This window comes from Rhinolophus sinicus, linkage group LG07 (genome assembly GCF_036562045.2).
Source record: "Rhinolophus sinicus isolate RSC01 linkage group LG07, ASM3656204v1, whole genome shotgun sequence".
In the NCBI taxonomy this organism is placed as follows: Eukaryota; Metazoa; Chordata; class Mammalia; order Chiroptera; family Rhinolophidae; genus Rhinolophus; species Rhinolophus sinicus.
In genome coordinates, this window is record NC_133757.1 from 41,505,493 (window position 1) to 41,528,669 (window position 23,177).

At 39.0% G+C, this 23,177-nt stretch overlaps 1 protein-coding gene across 7 annotated transcripts in view; it reads left to right on the top strand.

Annotated features, from left to right (window-relative positions):
- Window positions 1-22,184, top strand: part of CABCOCO1 (ciliary associated calcium binding coiled-coil 1) — a 442,260-nt gene extending 420,076 nt beyond the window's left edge. For 5 of the 7 annotated variants that reach the window (XM_074339483.1, XM_074339487.1, XM_074339484.1 and 2 more), the window contains 2 exons: window positions 15,730-15,968; window positions 21,230-22,182. In XM_074339483.1, coding sequence (XP_074195584.1) covers window positions 15,730-15,968; window positions 21,230-21,239 — 249 coding nt within the window. In that variant the 3' untranslated portion in view covers window positions 21,240-22,182. Of the gene's footprint in view, window positions 1-15,729; window positions 15,969-21,229 lie in introns of all 7 variants that reach the window. The other 2 variants (XM_019731904.2, XM_019731906.2) reach the window with 1 other exon arrangement.
- Window positions 22,185-23,177: the final 993 nt, after the last annotated feature.

A 23,177-nucleotide genomic window follows, 5' to 3' on the forward strand; every position in this document is an offset into this window, starting at 1 on the left:
TCTATCCTCCATTTGATTGGAACCATTCAACCATCCTGGTAGATAATAAGTTTGCATGTTCTTAGATTGCATTTTATTATGCTTCAGTTCCCCAGGAGAATAAACGCTCTCCTTTTCCCAACAATTGTAGAAGAGAAATACTTCTGACATCTCAAATTTCAGAGTCTCAAGAAGATGTCTCTCGTCTGGACCTCAAAGTCCTTTTTTTTTTTCCTGGACATTGACTTGTTAAATGAGAGCAGTCAGGACCCCTTCATGGCAGCCAAAACACCTATTAATTTAAGCAAAAATAATATTGATTTAAATAATATCATATTTTGGGAATTTAAATTCCACAACAGAGAGAGAATACTAAAATCCTTTTTTGCGTTCAGGATCCCTTCCCTTTTCATGAAAGTACCAGCAGTGGAGATTGGCTTATTGCTTTAGTCAGAGCTGCCTAAGAGGTCTGGAATTATATTTAAGTTTTAGCTTCAGATAATGTTCAGTGCAAATGTCTCCAATGGTCATTTTGGCGATTGTTTCTTCTTTTTAATCTAGCCTATAACCTATTCAGGGTACTTTCTAGACACTGAGATAAAATAAGACAGATAAGGTCCTTGACTTCATCGAGTTCATGGAATTGATAAAGTTTGTATTCTAGAGGCAGGTGATAAACAAGTGAATAAATAGGGTGATTTTAGATAATAAATGACGCCAATGATTAAAGCCAATGCAGTGGAAGGTTCTGGGACATAGGAGAGCTCCTTTACCTGGGGTGCTCCAACAACTCTTCTTGAAAGGGGTGACTTTTGAGCTGACCAGAATGGAAGGAACCAGCCGTGGACCACACCATGAAACATTTGTTCCAGACAGTGAGGATAGCAAGTAAAGTGACTTGGCTGGTTTGTGACCTCAGACCCTCACATTCCTAATCCAATCCTTTCCCATCTTGTTGGCATGGGCATATTGCCCTTCGTTTTGTTTCCAAAAAAAAAAAAAAAAGAAAAGGAGAATTATAGCCACAATAATGCTTATCAGGAAACTCCCAACCCCAAATAAACCCACCTACTTAAAAGAATCTTGGTCTAAATCTTTGCAGAAGAATTCCAAATAAATTATGTAGATACTCCACTCCAGAAGAGGAGGACTATAAGTCCCACTCATTATGGGTAGGTGGTGCATAATGACTTTTTTCCAAAGAATACAATTTGGAAAAGTGCAGGGAAAGAATACCTTTGCTGTTAAGAATCCTGACAAACACTACGCCATATGATCAAGGTCAACCAACAGCAAGAGTTATAAACCATGTTGATGGCATGTACACTTGATATGAGATACTGAAAATAGTACCTTACTTCTGTGGTCTTCCTACGAAAAACCAGAATCCCTCTCTAATCATAAGAAAAACATCAGGCAAATTCCAATAGAGAAGCATCCTACAATATACCTGATCAGTACTCCTCAAAACTGTCAACTCATCAAAAACAAGGAAAGTATGAGGAAATGTCTCATCCAAAAGAAGAGACATGACTACAAATGTAATGTGGAATCCCAGATGGGATTCTGGAACAGAAAAAGGAAATCTAAAGAAATATGAATAAACTATGAATGTTAGTTCATAAAAATGTATTATCAGTGTATTAATTTTGCCAAATGTACCATATTAATGTAAAATTAATAGCAGTAATTATTAATAGTAATAATAAAGGAAACTGGTGGGGAACAGTATATGGGAATGCTGTACTTATCTACTCAATCTTTCTGTAAATCTAAAACTGTTCTAAAAAATAGCCTATGAATTTCAAAGAATGTTAATGAAAACAAAATTCGTTAAAAGGAATGATGCCCACCATCAGATTTCGCCATTGATGGAATGACACCCCCTTATAAGTGACACATGAAAAATCAACTATAGCCATTTGGCACGCTACATACTTATAAAGAAGGAGAAAGAATCCCATTTTAAAGAGGAAATTGCAAACTTTATCAGTCCTGGGTCTCTCCTTACTTTCTGAGTTCCATGGTAGAATTTGAAACATTCTAAAAATGTGCATAGCTCATAAAAGCAGAGAATAGATTGGTTCCTTTTAAGTACCTAACTCTCTAAAATATAACATGATAATATGGTCTGTCAGCTAACCTTAAATAAAGCGATCTGCTCTCAGTTAAGTAAGTCTCCTCTGGATCCCACTAAGACATCTCTAAATGAGCATTCTTGGTCTCATAGTACGTGGAAAATGATATTTTGAATAGGTCGATGGATGGATAGATAGATAGATGATGATTAATAGATAAATGACTGAAGATGATAGATAGATAGATAGATAGATAGATAGATAGAAGTGATATCCAGCAACTTGTAATCAGGCTTGGTAATGATCATCCACCAGTCTATCTCCAAAAAAGAGTTAAAATAGCCTAGATATTAATCTTTTTAATAGAATATAAATCTCAATCAAATGGAGAAAAAAAAATAGCCTCCGTTCCTATTCCAGTGAAATCTTATATTAATGCACTGTCAATACATAGCCTTCATAATACCAAGGCCCCAAACAACCAGAATAAAAGGCACACTACTCATCTTCCAACCCCATACAGGAGTTAATGCCTTCCAATGACCCACAAAATGTTTGTGGATTTTATTTCCATATCTCTTTCTGTATAATAATGGATGCTATTATTTTTTATGAACCCCATCCAGTCTCCTTTTTGGTTGTTATTGTACCTCATGGATTAGGATAAAGTTTGCCCTGAATCTGTAATAGTCAAAAATTCAAAATGGAAGACTGAAAAGTGTTCTAACCTTGCTTGATCCAGAACTTATTGCATCAGCTTAGGAAACATAATTGAGTGACTGAATGAATGTAATGACCCACAGGATTCAATTTTAAAATAGTAGAAACATGGTGCTGAAAATCTTAAATATTATATAGTTCACTCCTTTCACAGTGAAGAAACTGAGGCCCTGAAAAGTGAAGACTTTGTGATCACATGGCTAATTTGTGGCAGGAAATAGAATCCAGATATTATATTGTTCCGTTCCTTCTTTTTTTCCTTCTTTCTTTCCTTCCTTCCTTCCTTCCTTCCTTCCTTCCTTCCTTCCTTCCTTCCTTCCTTCCTTCCTTTATTCAAACATGCTTATATTCAACAAATGTTTACTGAGTATCTTCTGTGGGTCAGAAGCTATGCTAAACGTTTATAAGCAAAAACAGACATAACCTCTGACCTCATGGAGTTTACAGACTGGTGGGAGAAGTGGATTTTAACCAATCCCACAAATAATTATAAAAGAAGAACTGTGATGGGTGCTATTAAAAAAGGTATGCTCTGCAATGAAAGCTTATTTAGAAGAAGGTTCCACTGGGAGAGTCACACGGAAAGGATGAATAGACACTAACTAGGCAAAGAGGGGAGAAAAGTGTTCGGTCACAGGAACAGCAAGTGCAAATTCCCTACGGAAAGAGAAGATGGAAAATAGAGGATGTGAAAAGGGCCCTGGGTGGTTGGATCCTCCAAAGTGAGAAAGAGCACTTCGCAAAATTGAAAATGAATAGGTAAGTGGATATTAGATTATGCAGAGTTTTATATGTCAGCATAAAGAGTTTTGTCTTTGTCCTAAATACAATGAAAAGTCATTGAAAGGTTTTAAGCATCGACTTGGAGGTGATTGGTGAAGTACAAGCGCATTTGTCCTACACAAAGTTGCCTCTAATTTCAGTGGGAAGAATGTAGAAAAGACCAGAGAGGCTGGGGTCAGTTAGGAGACTTTTCTAGCCCCGTCCTCTTCCTGTTATACCACATATGTGTCACAAGCTGTCCATGAAAATCCGTTTTCCCATTTTTCCTAAGCACATTCCTGAACCCCATTTCTCAGATCCCTTTGCAATGACCATGTTTCCCCCAAAACAAGATCTAGCCAAACAATCAGCTGTAATGCATCTTTTGGAGCAAAAATTAATGTAAGACCTGGTCTTATTTTACTATAATATAAGACTGTGTCTTATATAATATATACTATAAGACCGTGTCTTATATTAATTTTTGCTGCAAAAGACGCATTAGAGCTGATTATCTGGCTAGGTCTTATTTTCAGAGAAACAGGTTAAGTGTGACCACATGACTAAGTCTCAGCCAGTGAAATGTGAGCAGAAGTGAAATGCCCCACTTGAAGGGTGTTGCTCAAGACTAGCCAGCACCTCTTCCATGTTCTCTCTTCCTCCTTTCTGCTGGCTGGATGGCAGTGAGGAGAGTGGCAGTTTGAAGATAATAGAGCAACTGTCTGCCTGGGTTCCTGAATAACTACATGGCAGGAGACACTTACCGACTTGGATAACTTCCAGATTGTCTTATGAGGGAGAAATAAGCGTCCATTTCTTAGCGTGACTTCATTCTTGGGTCTATCTGTTACAGCAATTTAGCCTGCCCTAATTAATGCAATGAATATGTCTGTCTGTGTTTATGCATATGTAATATGTCTCATATGGGTCAATGTCTATAAACTTGGAAAACAACTAGCAAATTCATTAACAAGGGACCTACTTATAGTTTTATTGCATAAGGTAATTACTTCTTAGTTTATATAAGCCTACAGTCCCTCCTAAACTGACATTCTGTGAAATAATTGACTGAGCCTCACAAGTATGATGAATTGTACACTCAGGAATTTCCCACGAGAGGGCACACCTTAAATACTTTCTACTTTAAGTGAAGCTAGTAATTTTTTAAATGTCTATGGTTGGCTTGGGAATTCTCTAATATAATAAGAAAAGTATAAACAAGATTCTAAATTATGAATTTGCTAATAGTTTTTCCCTTAGGCCAAGGTTATTTCCTCAGCTGAAAAACTCTTTAATTCACTAAGAATTATTTATTAAATACCAATCCAGGAACCTGGCTGAGGCCCTTACTAGAACAAATATTGATATGTTGGCTACTATTGATACTGACTATATCCAGTTCTGAAGACTAATATGTCTTTCTGAAATATTATTCTAGTTAGTAGTAGACATTTCCATAGTTAAAAGAAAAAGTGCAGTCAGATCATAGATAGAGTTGGAAGTAGAAACAGAATGTCCGTAGTTTTTCCCTCCCTCAAACATGCTCAGTCATTTGTTGTTCACTTGTTATTAGTGACCACCTGAATTAGTTAAAAATTTTTTGGCTAAAAATAGGTAAAATTCTAAACTCAAAATAGCTCAAACAATAACAAAAATGTGCAATATTATCTAAGAAAAAAGGAAGCTCAAAGGTAGGGCTCCTCGGTGACATCATGGCAAACCCAGATTATTTGTCTGTGGTGCCATCGTTAGCATCTTGGGTTTTGTCCTCAGCGTTCTCCCCTCATAGTCCCAAGATGGCAGCTACATTCTCATAAAAGGACCAAAAGCTAAAAAAAAAAAAAAAAAAAAAAAATTTTTTTCTTTTCTTACATTTCTTTTTGAACACAAGAACAACTTTTCCCTTCCAGGAGAATTTCTCCCATGTCTCTTTTGCCAGAATTGTATCACATGGCCAATTCCAAACCAGACACTGGGAACGAAAGTAGAATTATCAGGATAGACTGAGGTGAGTCAAGATTCACCAAGTGGAGCTGAGGAGTGGCACTGAAACACATGGTCAGCCAATAACAACAAAATTGGGATTCTGTTAGAGAGAGAAAAAAAAAAAATTAGTCAACTGCCATTTCTAGTCCACCAAGTGATCTTGCCTACATACATTTTTGTTATTATTAAAGTTTATTGGTGTGGCAATGATTAGTAAAATTACATTGGTTTCGGGTGTACAATTCTGTAATACATCACCTATATATCAAACTGTGTGTTCACCACCCATAGTCAGTTCTCCTTCCATCACCACATATGACCCCGTTTACCCTTATCTACCACCCCCCTCCCCCCTTACCCTCTAGTAACCACTAAACTATTGTCTGTGTCTATGAGTTTTTATTTCTTCATTTGTTTGTCTAGTTCTTTTGTTGTTTTCAGTTTTATATCCCATATATCAGTGAAGTCATACTGTTATCGATTTTTCCTGTCTGACTTATTTCGCTTAGCATAATAACAGTGGCCAAGACATGGAACAACCAAAGGGTCCTTTGATAGATGATTGGATAAAGAAGATGTGGTATATATACACAATGGAATACTATTCTGCCATAAGAAAAGATGAAATAGTGCCTTTGCAACAACGTGTGGATCTTGAGATTATTATGCTAAGCCTGCATACATTTTATACCTTGGAATATCCTAGCCCTCTCAGCATTCTTCAATTCCAAATCTGGATAGATCAATCTTTTCTTGTTTATCAAAGATTATGCTACTGGTACTGGTTATTATCTCTATGTGTGGGTGTGGTTTTTTAAATTTTTGTCACAGAAAAAGCTACTGTATTCCAACATGTCTCTGAAAACTAGCTAGAAATTTTTGAAACTAAACCTATTCTTCTCTTAAGGTGCTAGACTCATACTGAATTATTACCATTTCCTTTCTGTTGAAATTTTGATGACATGGTCATCATTCATTCAACCAAGTGTGACCATTTCAGATTCAGTTAAGTGTCTTTATTCAAGGTGTCCTCATAGGCTCTTTTATTTGTTAGAACTATTTCAAAATAAATAGCCAGATGAATCACCAGAGAGCTACGAAACAAAACTCACGGGTCAGGGCTGAACTGAGGAAACAAACAAAAAGATGAGGCAATTACAGACTTGGGAAATTGTTCATGATATAATATTAAATGAAAAATCTATCATTCAATCTATGTATTTTTGTGGGGGAAAATTGATAGGGAAAGGAAAAGCTCAAACAAAACAGGTGTTTTCTCTTGATGGTAAGATTTTAAATGTTTTTCTATATTTTTCATACAGCCTATATTAACTTTCCTTTTTAATAAGAAATAAACACTGCTTCTGATAGATTTAGGCTACACCTTAGCCTTCAGTGTCACTGCCCTTTTCCCAGCTCTGGACCAACCCACTGAAAGCTTGAGCATTTTCCCAGCCCTTTCTGCGACAGGTGGGGAGTCTTTACAAGAGCGGCCATTAAAACGCAGCGGCGTACTGTTTGGACCCAGGGAAGCAAAAATTGCTTCCCAGAAAGAGCTCCTGTTCTGAGGAAGCTTCCACCTCAAATCAGATACACACTGGGAAGCCCATAGCCTTGAGTAAATAGATGGCACGTTGCCCTTATAGTTCCAGGACAATGTCTGGAGCTGGATTTCACAGAGGATTCTGTCTCAACCAACCACGTGATGTGGGGCACGCTGCATGGCCCCACTGAGTGTCAGGTTTATTGTTTATAAAATGGATGGGTTGGCAATAGGTAAAAGGAAGCCAAGTTGAGACACCTTCTCCTAAAACTCAAGGGACATTCCTACCTTTAAAAAAGCTAGGAACTAGCCTTAAAGGAACACAGCATGTAAAAGAATATCTTAGATTGGCTTAAAATTGAAACACCAGATGCATTCCCATTAAAGTCAAGAATGAAATAAGGATTATAATTAAGGAAGTAATTGTATAAATACCTGTTTAATGTTTGTCTCCCAGCCCAGGCTATAGCTCTAGGAGGGCAGGGACTGTGTCTATCTTGTTTATGTTCTGTCTCCAAGGTCTAGCACAGTCCCTGGCACAGAGTACATACTTCATAAATATTCTGTAGAAGGAAGAGCAGAAGGCAAGACGACACACTGGCTGGTTGGCTGTTTTCACCACTAGTGTTTAGCTTTTCTTACCACTGCAGTAGGACGATACATAGATGTATAATTTAAAGTACTATTAACACAAAGCTAAAGTAGTTATATCTGTAGATTATAAGATTATGTACATTGAAAACCAATGTGAAAAACTATTTTTAAAAAAATCAGTAAGTCACATGAAAAATAAATGTTAAAAATAGATTTTCTATAAATTAACAACGGTTAGAAAATATAACTGGTAAAAGCCTCTTACAATAGTAACAAACAAAGTGTAAAGGATCTGTCTGCAAAAATATATAAAACTTTCCTAAAGTGCATTTTGCTAGGTGCAAATTTTAAACACAGTAAAGATGTTGTTGAAATATATATAATGCCATTGGAAATCTCAGGATTTGTATTTGCTAATGTTAGTCTGAGGTCAACATAAATACTGAAAAAGTAAGAAAGGACAAGTGCTTTCTGATTTAAAAAGCTTACAAAGCTAACATACTTAAAAGTAAGATATTAGTGCAAAAATAGCAACCAAATTAGTGAAATAGAATAGAGAACCCAAAAAAAGGCCTTAATGCTAAGAACTGGTTTTATGGTAAACTTTAATCGGGTGACTGAGTCTGTGAACTTTGTCACTCAATCCTGAGTTCCCCTCTCAGACCTGCCTGTTACAGATAAGCAATTTAAGCTTCCTAAGCCTCCGTTCATTCATCTGTAAAATGAGGATAAACATAACTATACTAGGACGTTGTTGTAAGGACCAAATGAAATGTATATTCATTAAAATTAAAAATTCATTAAAAATATTTAGCACAGTACCTAGTATACAATAAATGGCAGTAATCAAAGCAAAGGGAAGTAAAGAAATCTATAAGAAGTGATGTTGGGACCATTAATTATTGGAAGAAAACTGCTTATGGTATATATTTATGTTTTAGACATTGCATTTTGCAGAGCATTAAATGTAAATATTAAAAGCATTAGATGTAAATATTAAAGCATTAACTGTAACTATTAAAACTACAAAATAGCTAGAAGAAAATATGACTGATTATTTTCCTGATACTGGGATAGGGAGGGCTTTAACAAATAAAAGTAATGAAAGAACACCACAGAGACTAGGCAAAAAGATTAATTTTAACTACAGAAAAAAATTGAGCTGCTCCATGTAAAAGGAAATTCACTGTAAGTAAAAAAAGAAAACAAAAACTGAGAAAAATGCTTTTAGCAAGATTAGTGACAGATGCGGAGTTGATAACTATTATATAGTTTTTTTTAAATCAATCAAAAATGTTAATAACTCAGTAGAAAAATTGCAGCGGATCTAAACAAATAATTCACAAATTAAAGAATAGTACAAATTGTCAGCAATAATTGTCAGCAATAATGGAAACTGTTTAATCCATTCTGGACTTTCCAAATGCTATGTGTTTGATCTATTTAAAGCCAAAGAAATCCATAAGGGGAACTATGGAAATGAAAGTATTTTGTACACCTCTATGTCAGGAACTGCTCAAATATGTGAAGCATTGTACAGCTCCCATTTAAGTCCTATGTGTTAAGAATACTTTAAATTTTTAAATAAGATATTAGAACTCATATTTGGTAAATTGCAGTAGGCTGCTCACACCCTCTCTGCCACCCTATGTTCTCCTCTAACATGGCACATGTAGCTATCACACCTGACAATTTCCATGTCAAAAAAAGATGAGCATGAACTAAGATGACAAAAGGTCCCTGAGGAAAACAAAAAGATCTAGTTCTGAGTCGCTCTCTAACCATGAGCTGTGAGCCAGACCATGGATGAGGCACATCACTTCTCCAAATGTAAAATTATTTAAATCAGTGTTTCTCCTAGACAGGCCTGTAATTCCTGCATTCCACTATAGCCCTTCAGATTCAGAAGGCAGGACCTGGAAATTGGCATTTTTAACAGGCACTCCAATTAATGCACAGGTATGTTAAAGTTTGAAAGCCAGTGTCACCACCAAGTCCCTTCTAATGCCAAAAACCAAGTATTTTGAAGGAAAAATATACGTGCTGAAGAGCAGCTCCACTCTGTACATCTGAGAGTGACCACCCACCCCAGCTTTCAAATTTGACTTCTCAGATCCTTGTTATATTTGAGTTGATATCTCTTTAGGTTTGTTCTTTCTATCCTGTGCAGCAATTATACTCATCAAAGCTGCCGGTCTTGAAAAGTGCTTTCAGAAGGCACATAAATTCAACCTCAAGTCCTTATGATCCAGACATTTAATCACACCATAAAGTTAATGGAATCCAATTTGAATGTAGACACCTCAACAGCTACATTGCATTGAATTCACAGCATTCATAAAATGTTGGTCTGAAAATGAATCACCAGCCTAATGGAAAGTTTAGAGGGGAATGCTGCCCTCTCATTGGTCACTGTCAGGATCTTCAGTTACCAGGAAAACGACCAGAGCTGTCTACACAACACCGTAGCACAGTCAACCAGCCATGCCACTGGGAACTTTTCAACACTTAAAGACATAAAAGTTACATAGAAACTTTCAGATGCTCTTTAGGTTGTTTGGAAAGCCCATGGTTTATAATCATAATGATGTCCCAGGGTCAGATGTCCCCTGTCAATTTAGGACTTCTCATCATTATCAGCCCAGAAATGGGTTGCTTTTTGGGTCTCCAGACCTTTGCCTGATCACCATAAAGTGTGTTTCTCAAGTGGCACATGGTCTCTGAGGTAAAAGGAAATAGATACTGTCTTTCCAAGATCATAACAATCCATTACTTAAACAACAGAAAATAAAAATGCCACTGGCCCTCCAAGCATCCAAATGTGGTCTCAGTGTTTGGCATCCACTAGCTGAAGACATCTGTACGATTGATCTGAGCTTGCCAACCACACATTTAACCATAGTGGCAACTCAACTTTGAATTGAAGTTAGGTGGGGTTTGTAGTTACTACGGAGCTATCCCTGCAAGCTCCTGTTATTGGGAATGCATTTTCACATTAGTGTTTCCACCTTGGATAGTGTGGCTTTGTCCAAAAGAACCTCAGGATCCGCAGAACTGCTTACGTCAACCTTCTCAACTATGTTTTCTTTTCTTCAAGTTTTCATAGTCATGGCTAAGCTAGTGGAAGGAGGACCAAATCCTTTCTTAATTTTTTAAAAGACCGCTGCCTGAATCCACCCATTCTTAAAAAGTTATTTATCTGAAGTAAGAACCTTGCACATAAGGAAAGGAGGCAGGGGTCTCAAAATGTGCTGTATACTTTCTGAGTCTGATATGCTGAACTGCAAATTTAATCCACTGAAGTGGTTTCATGCAAACACTCCTCTCAAATTTCTTTTTTACAAAATCTTGATGCATAATGTATTGAGTCTGAAAATGGATTGAGCTACATTTGGAGATGGTTTGAGTTTTTTGTGTTTTTTTTTGTTTTTTTTTAAGCAAGCAAAAATGAGCAGAGTTTTTTTGTTGTTGCCTTTTTTAACCCTTCTTACTCAAACAATCACACATGGATTCTGCCTTTTCAAAGCTGCCTTCCACATAATGTTTCATGTCTTTTTTTTTCCCTGTCAAAAAGCTTGAAATGTTAAAAGTTGTAATTAAAAATGTGAAGAGTGAATTAGATTCGTTTCCCTCAGATTTTACAACTAAAGCAAGTAAATAGAATGGTAAAACTCCCGGAAGATAATTCAGTAATCAAATAAGCATGAGTGGAATCTTACTGAATAAAATGTTTCCTAATACCCCACAATTTAATCACCCTAAAGACTGTGGCCATAGATAGAATACCAGTCTGTGTGTTTGATGCAACAGGTATGGCAAATGGTCACACATTCCTACTGGTGACAGAAAGGTGAAAAAGGAGATGGCCAGGGAAAGTTGTCAAAGGCTCCAGAAGAATCTCAAGAGACTTGACTACAATCTCACACTTACATTTCAATGGGTCAATACATTTGTAATGCTCTGTTTCATCATTTGCTTATTTTTACATGTCATTTGAATACTATGTAAATTATATTGGCAAGAGAATTGCAGCTAGAATGAGATTTGGGCTCAAGTTTTAAGTCTGACCCTACATAGTTATGTAATCTTAAACTCACTTGCTCTCACTGGTTTCAGTTTCATCATCTCCAAGTAAGGAGAACCCTTCTCCTAGTTACCCATCTGCATCTGGGGCCATTGGGGGAACAAATGAGATGGGTGGGAAAGTACTTTGTAAAGTCTCAAGCTTCGTGGACCCTAATGAATTCTCTATGTTGGGTAAACTACTGCTTTCTCCTGAGAAAATGGTGGCATCCTTGGCTCTTCTCCCACATCGTTCTTCATCCAGGTCACCCCAAAGCCATGAACAAGCTATTCTAAAGGGAGACTTCCAGCTGCTACACCTCTGATCACTTCCAGTGGACTCCATGTATGCTGCCCCAACATGAGATTTTAAGCTGACACAGCCCTCCCCGTGACATTTAAAACCATGGCTTCAGATAAATACGGAGAAACAACACCCCCAGCCCAACATTTCTCATGGCCTCCGTGCTGAACTCTCACTTGACTCACCTTGTTTCTGAGCTTGTGATGAACCCTTTTGCTGTTGTTTGTCTCGCCTCTCCCACTCCTTAGACACTTCCATTTACCTGGTTTGGGCCTTTTGATTCTCTTCTTCATCATGATTCAAATGAGTCACTTAACCACACCCATTACCCACTCCACCTAGGTCCCGGGACCTTTCACCCCAGCCCTATGAATGGGACACAGACAAAGGGAAGGCTTTATATGCAGGTGTAGGAGCTGAGATGTGCCTCCCCAAAAAGGCAGCATAAGAATTTATGCCAGCACTGAGGACATTTTCTCTTTCGGAGCTATAGACTTAAAACAATTGGACAATTTCAAATTCTATGGAACAGGTACCTTGGGTGAAGGTGACAAGGGGGAGGGGTAATTCCGCCTCCCCCACTCACCTCACCTTCCTACTTTAAATGTAAGCACATACCAACATGTGCCAAAATGTGGAGGAACCACATTCTGTTTGTGCATCCCCATATAGACCTTGATTCGTGGATGTATTGAATGGGGAATGAAGACTAAATCAAAGTCAAATCCATTCCCCATGACATCACAATAATATAGACTTTATTAAACTTTTATTTTAAATTTTTACAATGTAGTGAGAGCAAGACCATGCCTGCCTTCTTCATTGGGGTATTTCTAGAACCCAGCACACAGAAGGCGTTTAAAAAAGATTTGTTGCCTGCATAAAAACATAAGAAGAAAAAACAAAGTAATATTTGAAAGATGTCTTATTATCTGATGCTGATAGAGAGTAAAGTTAATGATTTAGAGAACAAGTATCTAGCAGTACAGCTCACTAATACCTTTTAAAACGTGTTGATGCTCATAAATCCAAAATAAACGACCTGTAAAATCACTTAAGAAGAAATAATATGCATTTAATCAGGCTTCCGGAGGAAAGTCTGAGGAAAAAGCTGAGAATTTCAAGAGAATTATTAAATCCCTTCAAATTCAATTGCTGGCCGATCACAGACACGCCACATGTCCCTCTGACCACAGGGCTGTCACTTTAGGCAGTCTCGCTCAGCCCTTCGTTGTGAAACTCCTAAATTACAGCCACCTCCTGGAGCCAGAGGGAAAGGCTTTGGATCAACTGAACAGGGTCGGTCCTCTTACATGTCTACCCAGCATGCTTTTCCACATTCCACAGACGCACCTTAAATAAAGGGGGAGAAATTGAACACATCCCCCGCATCCTAAAGCCAGCATCTTCAAAGTCATACACAGGGCTTTAGCTTCAAGTCAAAAGGGCGCTTCCTCTAGCAAATAAAATTCAAAACACTGTGAAATGCCAGTCTGTGCCTCTGCTTTATAATCCTGTTGAAGTTTTTGGAATTTAACAGTGTTCTGGTACCTTCCGTTCCATCCTGGATTTTACCTTTTAGTCTGCTAATGAGAGTTACTTTACCTTTCCCGGAGTTTGATTAAGGTCCTCAGGGTGGTAGTAAAATGGATCCATCTTTTTGTTACAAACTCAATTAGCAGAAGTTGGAATTGCTCTCTTCCACAAAGTTAAATAAATTGTTAATGAGAAATTTACCTTCACTTGATTCGCTAGTTGCCTTATTAGCTTGAAGTCAACACTATTAAAGGAGAAGATGTTTATTAAAGCTTAAGGTGTTTGCTGGATTGAATGTTAAAAAGAAGAAGGCAGGGTAGTGCCGCTGACTGCTTGCTTCCAAAACCCAGAGGGTCTTCCATGATCCGTCCCAAATGAGCAATTCAGAGCCCTCATTTGGGGTCCCCTCATCAAGGAAATAGCAATTTATGTCGTAGGTAAAAGTGCCCCCATTCCTGGCCTGAAGCAAGGTCACTCAGTTGCAGGTGAGGCTGAACACCTTTTCTCCTCTAGTAAGGAAAGAACTAAGTCATGTTGGAGGAGGTCATCGAGAGGAAATGACTGCTAGTTGACCCTTGAACTGGACCTGGACAACTGGAGGCTCTTTATCCCCTCCCCTGACCTTGGAATATACGTTCCGCTCATTGTTCCTATAGTGGGAGCCATTTTCAAGAACGCAGCCTTGAGAGAGCAATGTGTTACTGAGACCAGCTGGAGAGTGTATGCAGCTGCACCCTGTTAAGGCCTCTATATAAACTTTTAAGATTCTGGCAGATGGGTGCAGAGATCTACTCATCTTGTGGATCCCCAACACAAGCCTCCTTAGTAATTTCCTTTCGCTTTTTAAAACTGCCACCTACCAATCTAGAGTGATCTGCCTCTTTCTCCGGTCTCTCCTTGCCCTCTATGTGCAGGGGTCAGTTTGCAAAGCAAAGAAACAACCCCACCATAAATGTCAGGAACATAGAAGAAGGAGTCTATTAACTCAAGAAATTTCACATGCAGACCTCAAAATCACCACCGCCCCCAAAACATAATGTCTCCCTGATGTAGCATTCCTAAAATGCCTCATCTTAATAACCAGGACCAGGCAATGTGGTGAGGTCAGTCAAGGTTGTTTTCAGCCCCTTTTCCATTTCCCTCTCAGGAATGCTTCCCTGTACCTCCACCATTACTGCTGTGGTAGAATCTGCAGGCCAGTTCAGTTTCCATGGCCCTGCAGAAGCTGACACAGTAAATGGTCTCTCTCCCCAGCGTGCTCTACAGCTTAGGTTCCACATGAGACCTAGTGTCAGCCAAGCAGACACTCCCCAGGGGATTCAGATGGTGGAGGTAAACACTGAGGTGGAGCCTGCACTCCACTACTTCTGCTGACCAGCAGTGCGGAGAGCTGTTGGGACTCTTAACAGAAGCTCCAGGGTCCAGACACCTGCATTGTGGCTACTGAGAGGCAAGTCAAGGGGATCTGTCTTGTTGGTGCAGGTTGGGATAGATGTGACGAGGGGCACGAGACAGCAGTTGTAGAGGTAATCTCCTCCTTTACCAGCTTGATCATGACTACGGCAGCAGCTATCTCAGTGGGCCAGTTCTGAGGTATTGTTCTGGGGTGTGATACCTGGAACTTCTGCCGAAAGCCTTCTCCTCCAGGCTTTCTAGGGATTTTTGTAAGCTCCTTATTCCTTGTATGAAATCTATGTCTGCTGAAAATAGCTAGACTTAATTCTGTTATCTACAACTAAACTCCGACAGGCACACTTCCTTCCTACATAAGCAACCAAGTTCCTTAATGTTTCTCCCCCATCTTCTTAGATGAAATGAGTTGATAAACTAACTCACAACAAGTACATAGTTAATAACTAATAAGGTAACTTCTTATGGGTACTTGCCTCAACTCAAGCAAAACGATTCTAATGGTGAATTTCTAACCATGAATGGCTTATAATGTCGATGGGAATTTTTTTTTCTTAGTTGGGGAGGCAAAGATTGTTTAAACTGTAAAGAAGTTGTTTTCAGTTGTTAATGATGATGGAGATGATAATGATGGTGGTGATGTTTAAAAGCATGAAGGAGCTGATCCAACTTGGAAAGTTCACTGCCCCACTTCACCCTCTAACCAGGGCTAAAAACAACACGGCCATCACCCAGTTTCTCACCTCTCACTGCAGACCTCTCCTATGGAGCTCTCGGTGAAATCAGAAGGACATTCCAGAGAAGAGAAAACCTGCATCATAACGAGACACATGAGGGTTCCAGACTCTCCCTGGAAGTCGATCACATCCTCTCAGAGAGAAGACAAAGCAGCAGACTGGGGTAGAGGGCAACTGGATGGAGAGGCGATGGATGACATCCATCTGCACATCCACAGACGTCCCTGGAACAGCTCCACCCTGACACGCGGGGAGAGGTGAGGCTCACTCTGGCCTCCAGGAGGTCACAGTACAAAGAAATAATAGAAATCGTCATTTCTTGATCACTTCTGTGTGACAGACTTTATCTCCGCTAATTTCATTCACTCAACAAACAGCTTGTGGTTGTATTTTAGTTATACACACAGATGTACACGCTAGGTTTCTTAATCGCTTATAGAGGAGGCCAGGTGTGTCACTAGTACTCACACAGAATGTTCTCATAATTGAGGCAAGTGCTTCAAAGGAAAACCATAGCACCCTGTTTGATGGGGGAAGAGGAGTTGGCATAAGTTGGTCTGGGGATTCATGGAGCACTTCCCAGGAGAAAAGCCATTCCACCTGAATCCTGGGGGCTGAGCATGAGTTAGTCAGGTTGAAGGAACAGCTTAAGCAAAGGCCCTGAGGTTGGAAGGAGCTTCAGCCAGTGAGGTATTATCCCCACTTTACAGGTGAAGCAATAGAGACCTAGAGAGATTACGTAATTTACTGAGGTTATGCAGGTTGTAAGGTAGTGTGCACCCAATGATAGCGTCCTTACATGGAATCCAGCCTCCCTGAGAGGTAGAGACAAAGGTACTCGGCAGGTTTTAAAAACAATTATCAGGAGACCCTCTCATGGCCTTCAAGGCCACCCCTCCACCTGAAGGAACTGGGAACAGATTTTCATTTTCTCAGTCCATTGAGTTCGAGACTAAATGAAAAGAAAAATCTGCTATTTCTGAAGCAAAAGTCCTGGGTGCTTTTCGGGAATGAAACCTTCTTCCCTCCTCCCCAGGGCCTTTCATACCATTATGGTGCAGTCCCAAGCTATCAATGATAGTGAAAAAAATGGGGCTCTGTGGTAGAGGAAAGAGGCTATTCAAACCGCTCCTGATTTCTATAAAAGAGAGATCTTTTGATCTGTGAAACAGCCAAAAGGGCAGTTTGATCTCCCTCAAACTCATTTATTTTAGATTCTTGCAAATTTCTTTTCTGTAGGTTTACTTCCTTAGGAAACTCAATATTCAATTGAACAGTGACTTTTATATATTGAAATGCAATATTGAATAGCTGAAGCCTAATAAATGCCATCCCAGCTATATAAGATATTTTAAAAATCATAAAAGGGCCGATTGAGCCCCATCCAGGCAAATATGACAAAGCGAATTCAATGCTTCTTTTGAAAATGAGTCATGGTCAGAAATACTCACTTTGACCAAAAGCATTTCTTTGAATGCCAGAGGTAAATTTGCTCACTTTCATTTTCTGCCTGGGTTTCAAGTCAGCCCTGCAGAACGGAACAAAATCAACTGCAAGAGGCCCTGGCAGCTGTTCCAGATGTAAATGTGAACAGGATAGTGAGGTTGGGTCTATTCACTTCAATGTGTTATTTTCAAATTATGCAGATGATATTCAGATATGGATTGATCAGGCTTTGTATATTTTTTCAGGGAGGAGTAAATCATTGCTATTCTGAGCTGCCTTAACATTCCCCAGGACCACCCTTTCTTTTACTTAGAAAAAGGATGTTTTATTATCATGAATCACTAAATTACTGGCAGAGGGAGAATCCGACATATGTTCCCAGTCGTGGGGGGCTCGGAGGAGGACAGGCGCAACATACTCAATCGATTAGCCAAAGGAACAGCCCTTTGATGTCAGGGAACCTTTCCAAATATCATTTAAGACACAAACAATCTGTGGGAAATCAAAGTTCTCAATCAGAACCTCTGCGCCACTTCTCTGGGTGCAGCCGGGCTGGAGGAGGAACGTTGGTTTTAACTATTTCGAGATGGTTACTCAGCTTGAGACTGTGTCTTTCTCATGGCCTTTTCAAGATTAGACTCTTTAAGAAGACGGACAACTTCATTCTCTACCTTCTTCTTGTCACATGCACTTTTTCCCTCTGGCATATGTGTTTTAGGAAAATGCAGATTAGCACTGTCAAAAGCCATTATTTTGTAGTAGCCCTCCCCTCAGTGTGACCTCCTAAGAAGGTCTGATTGCATAAAGTATTGCAGGAATGCCTGCATTTTGCACACTCCCAGGATCACCTAAAAGGTGGATTCCAATTGGAGAAAAAAGTGGGGTCAGGAGAAAAGGAATAATAACTTTGGAAGAAGGTGATGAAGAAAAAGGAGGAGTCAGAGACGCGCGGAAGAACTTGGGTCCCACTCTCAGAGAGAGCAGGCAAGAGGAGGAACTAAACGTGGTGTCGGTTTAGAGAGCATGGTTTCCATGTTGAATACATTTGCTTTTGCATGGTGCTTTGGCTCTCCAAGCAGAAATACCAACTCTTAGGCATGGCCTAAGAACCTGGATTACTTTGGTATTTAGTGGCAGATGTTTCTCCTATAAACAAGAACATGAGAATGTTCCAAAAAGGGATACCTTAGCCCTGGTGTGCTCTGCATTAGTTAAACCACATCTAGGAGGCCATGCCACCTTCAATATGGCCACTATACTTCTATTCACCTGAGCAATGTCAGTTCTTCACGCTGTTTTCTCATATAGACCCTGACTAGTTGGGGTCCTGTCCTACAGACAGGAATGGTCAGATGATAAAATGTCTGGACAGCAGTTAACACCCTACAGATGTTTAGCCCAAGAAAGAATGACTTAGAGAAGATATGAAGATCTATCGTGTGAAGAGGGATTTGATGGGCCCTTTTTGCTCCAGAAGAGAGGACCTGTGGGAATTACCGGGAGTGGGGAGGTAATAGGCACAATTATAGAAAGCCCAAATAATGCCTTGCTAAAGTGAGTTCTCTGTCATGGATGACACTCCAGCAATAGCAGGATGGCTTCCACCTGGAAGGGAGGAGAAGGAACTCCCACATTTCTGAATAATATCCTAACTGGAAGGGACCCTCAGTATCATGAGTCCAACTTTCCATGGACAGGAAACCCTGACAACCACCTTAGGGCTCGCTGCCCTACCAGCAAGTACACGCTTTCCTTATGACGTCAGGATTTCAGAAACATTCATGGGAAGCCAGTTATAAAAGTGGCCTCAGTACCTCAGAGCCCTTTGAGTCGTTTTCCATCTTGAAATTATCAGAAGCAATTCCTACAGAAGGTCTCTCTTACTCCAGCAGTCCCAATCTGGATATATATCCAAAGGAAATAAAATCTCCTGATAAAATGCAGATTAGCACTCAAGGAGATATCTGCACTCCCATGTTCATTGCAGCCTTATTCACAATAGCAAAGACATGTAAACAAACTAAGTATCCATCAACAGATGAATGAATAAAGAAAATGTGAGACAGGTAGATAATAGATAGACAATGCACTATTATTCAACCATTTAAAAGGAAGGAAATCCTATCATTTGTGACAACATGGATAAACCTGGAGAGCATTATGCTAATTGAAATAAGCAAGATACAGAAAGACAAATATGATCTCACTTATATGTGGACTCTAAAAAAGTTGAACTCATAGAACCAGAGGGTAGAATGATGGTTGTAGGGGGCTGGGGGTGGGGGGGCGTGGAATTGGGGGGATGTTGGTCAAAGTTTACAAACTTGCAATTATAAGATGAGTAAGTTCTGGGGATCTAATAATGTACAGCACCATGACTATAGTTAACAATGCTACATTGAATACTTGAAATTTGCTAAGAGATAAATCTTAAGTGTTCTCACCGCACACACACACACACAAGGGTAACTATGTGAGGTGATGGATGTGTTAATTAACTTGATTGTGACAATCATTTCACAATGTGTACACATATCAAACCATCCCGTTGTACACCTTAAATACCAGGAGTGCCAAAAAAATGTATACACATGACTTGTATTCATCTTTTGTTATCGGTATATATTGAGTATTACAATTTTAATAGTTTTTTTTTCCCTTTTTTAAAATGTGTATACATTTTTTGGGCACGCTCTGTATATACAATTTTGTCAGTTTGAACCTGAACCTCAATAAAGCTGGGAAAAAAATAAAAGAAAGTCTCTCTAAGGAATGGGTAAAAATCCACAGTTTTAAAAAGAATGGCTGATGATTACTGTTCATTAAAGAACTTGAAATAGAGGACACAAAACAACTCAAGGACAAAATTTTGTGCTAAGTGAATATATACAGACATGCTCGTACATGTCTTTAGGGCTGTTAGTGCTCTAATAGGAATTTGGGGAAAGGGACTATTTTTTCTTTCTTAGAAGCAAATGGAGGTTTCATTCCCTTTCCTTAAAGGACATTTTAAAAACAAACAAACAAACGACACACAAAATGCCTGGGTTTCTAGACACTCACAAATAGGATTCTTACACGCCCAGGTTTACATTCAGGCTAACATCAGTTTGGATAACACTGCTGTAACAAGATTGCTTTTGTCACACAGTTAGCTTCTCTTGTCTACTTTTATTCACTTTGCTGTTTTCCAGTTGTAATTTCATCAAGAGATTGAATCAAGCTGTAGACTTCTTGTAGAATAACACCTCCAGACACTCACCCAAGAGCAGGTTGGGCAAAGTTTTCAGGGCCAGGAATAAGAATGTTAGAATTGAAAAAGTAGAACTAAGTGGACATATATAAATGGCCCACCTAATTAGAGTGGGAGAAAAATTACGAAGCAAGGTACTTAAATACTGGGAGAAAAATGGAGGAGCCTGGCTTCAAGTAAGTAGGACCCACTTTCCTATCAGTATTTTTCCCATCCCGCTGCAATCCTCTACAAGACAGACCATCTGCTGATTGTTCTGGCAAGAGTATATCACCAAGCAGAATGGGTTTATCAGCACAGCTGTTTGTTGTGCTTACTCATTCTAGGATAAAATTAAAGAAAAACCTTCCAATATAGTAGTCAACACTAATCTCTGTGGCTGCAACCCTTGTGTATCCAAAGATCTTCTGGGTAAGTCAAAGAGAAAGCGACACTGAAATTCCACAGCAAAATAATTTTATTAACCACCATTTGTAAATAAAGCAACAGGGTATAGATTGGGGAAAATATTCACTGACAATAAAGCAAATGCTAGCTAGATACGCGTATCTGACCCCTCAAACCTTTCTCCCCAAACTTCCTAGCAGTAAAATGCTATCAAAACAAGCAAATACAAATACATTCCTGTTTCAATTTCTATTCCAATGCAAAATACAGCTCTCAAAATGTCAGTTTCATTTAGTTTGGCCTTTCCAGGAATGTGCATAGTTAAACTTCAATGAACTGTAGTGGTGGGAGGAAGCCATTTAATTGAATTTTCAGGTTAAAGGTTAACTGGGAGGTAGGCAGAAAACTTCTTTTTCTCTTTTGGTTTTTTAGGAATCAATAGAAGATATTGATAGAATGAAGATGATTTTGTCCTAGAGATCCAGAAACCTAGATCCATAGACAATTTCTTGGGAAGTCATATGCATAAGAAACTCTGACAATAAATGAAATAATAATAATACCTCATTGTCAGTAGTGCTTGTGTCCTAGGCTCTTAAAGCTTTCTGATAAAGTCAGCTGGCGTGCACGTCCTGGCTCAGAACTGCAAGGTCTTCTCCCTGCCCATCAGCCCATCTTATCACTAGGATATCACAGGACAAAAGAGAAGAGGAAAACACGTGCATGATGAGAAAAGAGGGCAAAAGGACCTAGTTATGGAAGGAAGCCCTACACTGCGCCTAGTTAAGCCTTATGAAAGAAGGAGATTTTTGCCTCTTAATTATAAATATGGTTTGCAGCAAAAATGGATTTCACTTAATGAATAGTTTTATATGTTTTGTTCATCAAAATTTTGCTATTTGCAAGTGACAATTTTGCTGTATACAAGTGACCATGTCTTCAGGGAGTGTGACATCAGTGCCATCGTTATGATCACCATCATCATAAACAAGAACTTTTTAATATAGTTGGTTTCACAATACACTAGCACATCCATGCTTACCATGGGGAAATGTAAAAGAAAAAGCCAGTTCAAAGGTGACTGGCAGTGGCCTAGAGATCTAAATCATCCAAAACATCTTGCTAAAAACTCTTCAAGATTCTAAGAAGACAAGCACCATTAATTTAATTCTAAAGAAAGAATACTGTTTTTATAATTAGCACATTGCCCTTTTGTGTATATTGTATAATAATAGTCAAATAGATTTTTATGTGATGTATGAATACTTCACTGTAATTGAGACACTTGTATACACAGTGGGTAAGAAACATATATGTCACTTAAAACTTGTGGGTTTACATTTTTTCAATTCAATAGGAATTAAATCTTAATCTCATGCTCTTAAGATTTTGCAGTTTGTATCTTGGATTTGGTGACAATATAAGGTCATCTCTGATATCACTGAAGCTGTGGCCTACATAATACAATACTGAACAGAAAGCACTGTCCATATACAGGGATGCACTGAATGATCCAGTTTCCAGGAATACATTTTGGCAAAAAGCTAGGACTGAATCTCTGCCTCCCTGCTTTAGTTACTAATGTGCCATCCAAGAATCCAGAAGAGAGAGTAATTGATAAGTTTACTAACTATGGTAAACAGTCACCATAGGGATCTTCATTGGTACTTTATCAAGGGCTTCAAGGAAAGAGAGATGTTTCTACTCTCCCATCCACAGGACAATAAGGCCCATGGGCGGAGTCCCCCCAGCAGTTAGAGACCACTGCCCACCAACCATGAAATCCAAATAGCCTGCAACGCCTTTTGATTCTCCAGCCCACTAGGAGGGCAGAAAGTGGTCTCCAAAGAGAATATAAAGGCCTTGTCTGCCTACATCCGGGCATGAAGCTCAATCATTCATATTCAGTTCTGAGGCCTTGATTCTACAGGCTGAGGAGCTTTGCATTACTTTGAGATCACAGAGCACCCTCCCAGAACCCAGTTCATTTATCTTCCCACAATTTAGCCCAGGAGACCAACAGGTAGGGTGTGGGCGTGTGTAAAATCAGCGCCATTCCTGGGTGAATTTCAGGCATGTGCTCAATTCAGATATGAACTAGAGCATATTCAGCAAGCCTATTGCATAACATGGGACCTGGGGAAAATAAATCTAAAACATGCTTGCTACTTGGTTCCTGATTAACCATTAAGACAAATTACATGAATGCAAAACACATATGAAGAAGTGAAAGCATAAGGCAAAGCTATAAAGGAACAAAAAGTACTAATGCCAGTAATAAAAATAACATGGCATTTTGTTTTCCACCGAATTAAGCAAAACTTGATCCATCATTGGTGACTGCCCAAAACGCAATTCAAACTAGTTGCAACCAAAAAGG